At 53.5% G+C, this 1,289-nt stretch overlaps 1 protein-coding gene across 1 annotated transcript; it reads right to left on the minus strand.

Annotated features, from left to right (window-relative positions):
• Positions 1 to 113: 113 nt before the first annotated feature.
• On the minus strand, positions 114 to 986 carry GNI_104980 (putative transmembrane protein; the record flags this gene model as incomplete). Its single annotated transcript, XM_011133005.1, has 1 exon — positions 114 to 986. The coding sequence occupies one exon, from the start codon at positions 984 to 986 to the stop codon at positions 114 to 116; it is 873 nt and encodes a 290-aa protein (XP_011131307.1).
• Between the last annotated feature and the right edge of the window lie 303 nt (positions 987 to 1,289).

The following is a 1,289-nucleotide window of genomic DNA, read 5'->3' on the forward strand; positions in this document are numbered from 1 at the left end:
GGTCACGATGGTGTTCGGGCCGGTGGTAGTGACGATCGCGTGAAGATCAGTGGGAGTGCCTGTCGTGTTCGGTGAGCCATAATGTGCCGTTGAACCGGTCTCGAACATAAGCTTCACCGTGTTCGCGGCGGCTGTGGATGGAAAGTCCGAGAATTTAAACTGGTCACGATGGTGTTCGGGCCGGTGGTAGTGACGATCGCGTGAAGATCAGTGGGAGTGCCTGTCATGTTCGGTGAGCCATACTGTGCCGTTGAACCGGTCTCGAACATAAGCTCCACCGTGTTCGCGGCGGCTGTGGATGCGAAGTCCGAGAGGGTCGAACCGCCAGCGGTGATATTCTCGCTGGTGGCAGTTAAGGTGCTCGTATTGAGTGTCCTATTGGCGGCAGGTGAATTACGGGAATGGAACAGGCCGTATATCACCCCCGCAGCCACAATGGCACCTGCTGTAAAAGCAGAAGCAGCCAGGTAACACCGATTCCGAGTCAGCCCGGTTCGTTCTGCCAACAGCGGCAGCCACTCTTTCGGTAGACTATCGCGCGCGTCCGCCAGCTCCGCAGGTGTTAAGCGCCTGCAGTCTATGACTTCCAGTGGCTCCCTATGCTCTAAAGCCTCACTAACGTAGCCACTTACATTAGTCAGTGCCCTTCCCAACTCCCGCACTGACCGACCGACGCTGTCACGGCAAATCTGATCCAAAACACGAGGGAAGTCGTTACCAGGGTCTGTCGCCTCCAGATAGTCTTTGAGATCCCGCATAGCCAGGGCTTCGCCTAAAGTATTAGTCTGATTACAAGGACTGCACAGGAAAATTCTGGAGCACATCTCGAGCCAGTAGAATCTTCCGCGTTTATTCAACAAAACTTCTTCCTGAATGTTAGCGGCATCATCCCTGGCTGCTTCAATGAACTTCTTCATGGCTTCCTTAGGTACCGCAACGAGGAATTGAACCCTGGCCTCTCCTCTTCGGTGACCTAGTACCAACATTCTAAAAACACAGTCGGCAACAGGTGGCTGCACCCCTTCGGAATTTACTAGCCCTGCCAGCAGTCCCAATCGTCCCACGTTGCCTGACACCTGGCATGATACCGTCTTCATTGCCTGCTAAATTATTCCAGCTCAAAATTGCCAACGTTATGACCTACGGGGATGTTGCGTGCTTTACCCGCACGTTAAATTCAGACGTTGAATGTTCATCCTTGTTCCCGATCAATGTAGTTCAATGTAGCTCAAGTGACGTAACCATCCGTGCAGCGCCGGCAAGTCGGTAGCGGACTGCTCTGTCGACAT

This window comes from Gregarina niphandrodes, assembly GCF_000223845.1.
Source record: "Gregarina niphandrodes unplaced genomic scaffold scaffold00022, whole genome shotgun sequence".
Classification (NCBI taxonomy): Eukaryota; Apicomplexa; class Conoidasida; order Eugregarinorida; family Gregarinidae; genus Gregarina; species Gregarina niphandrodes.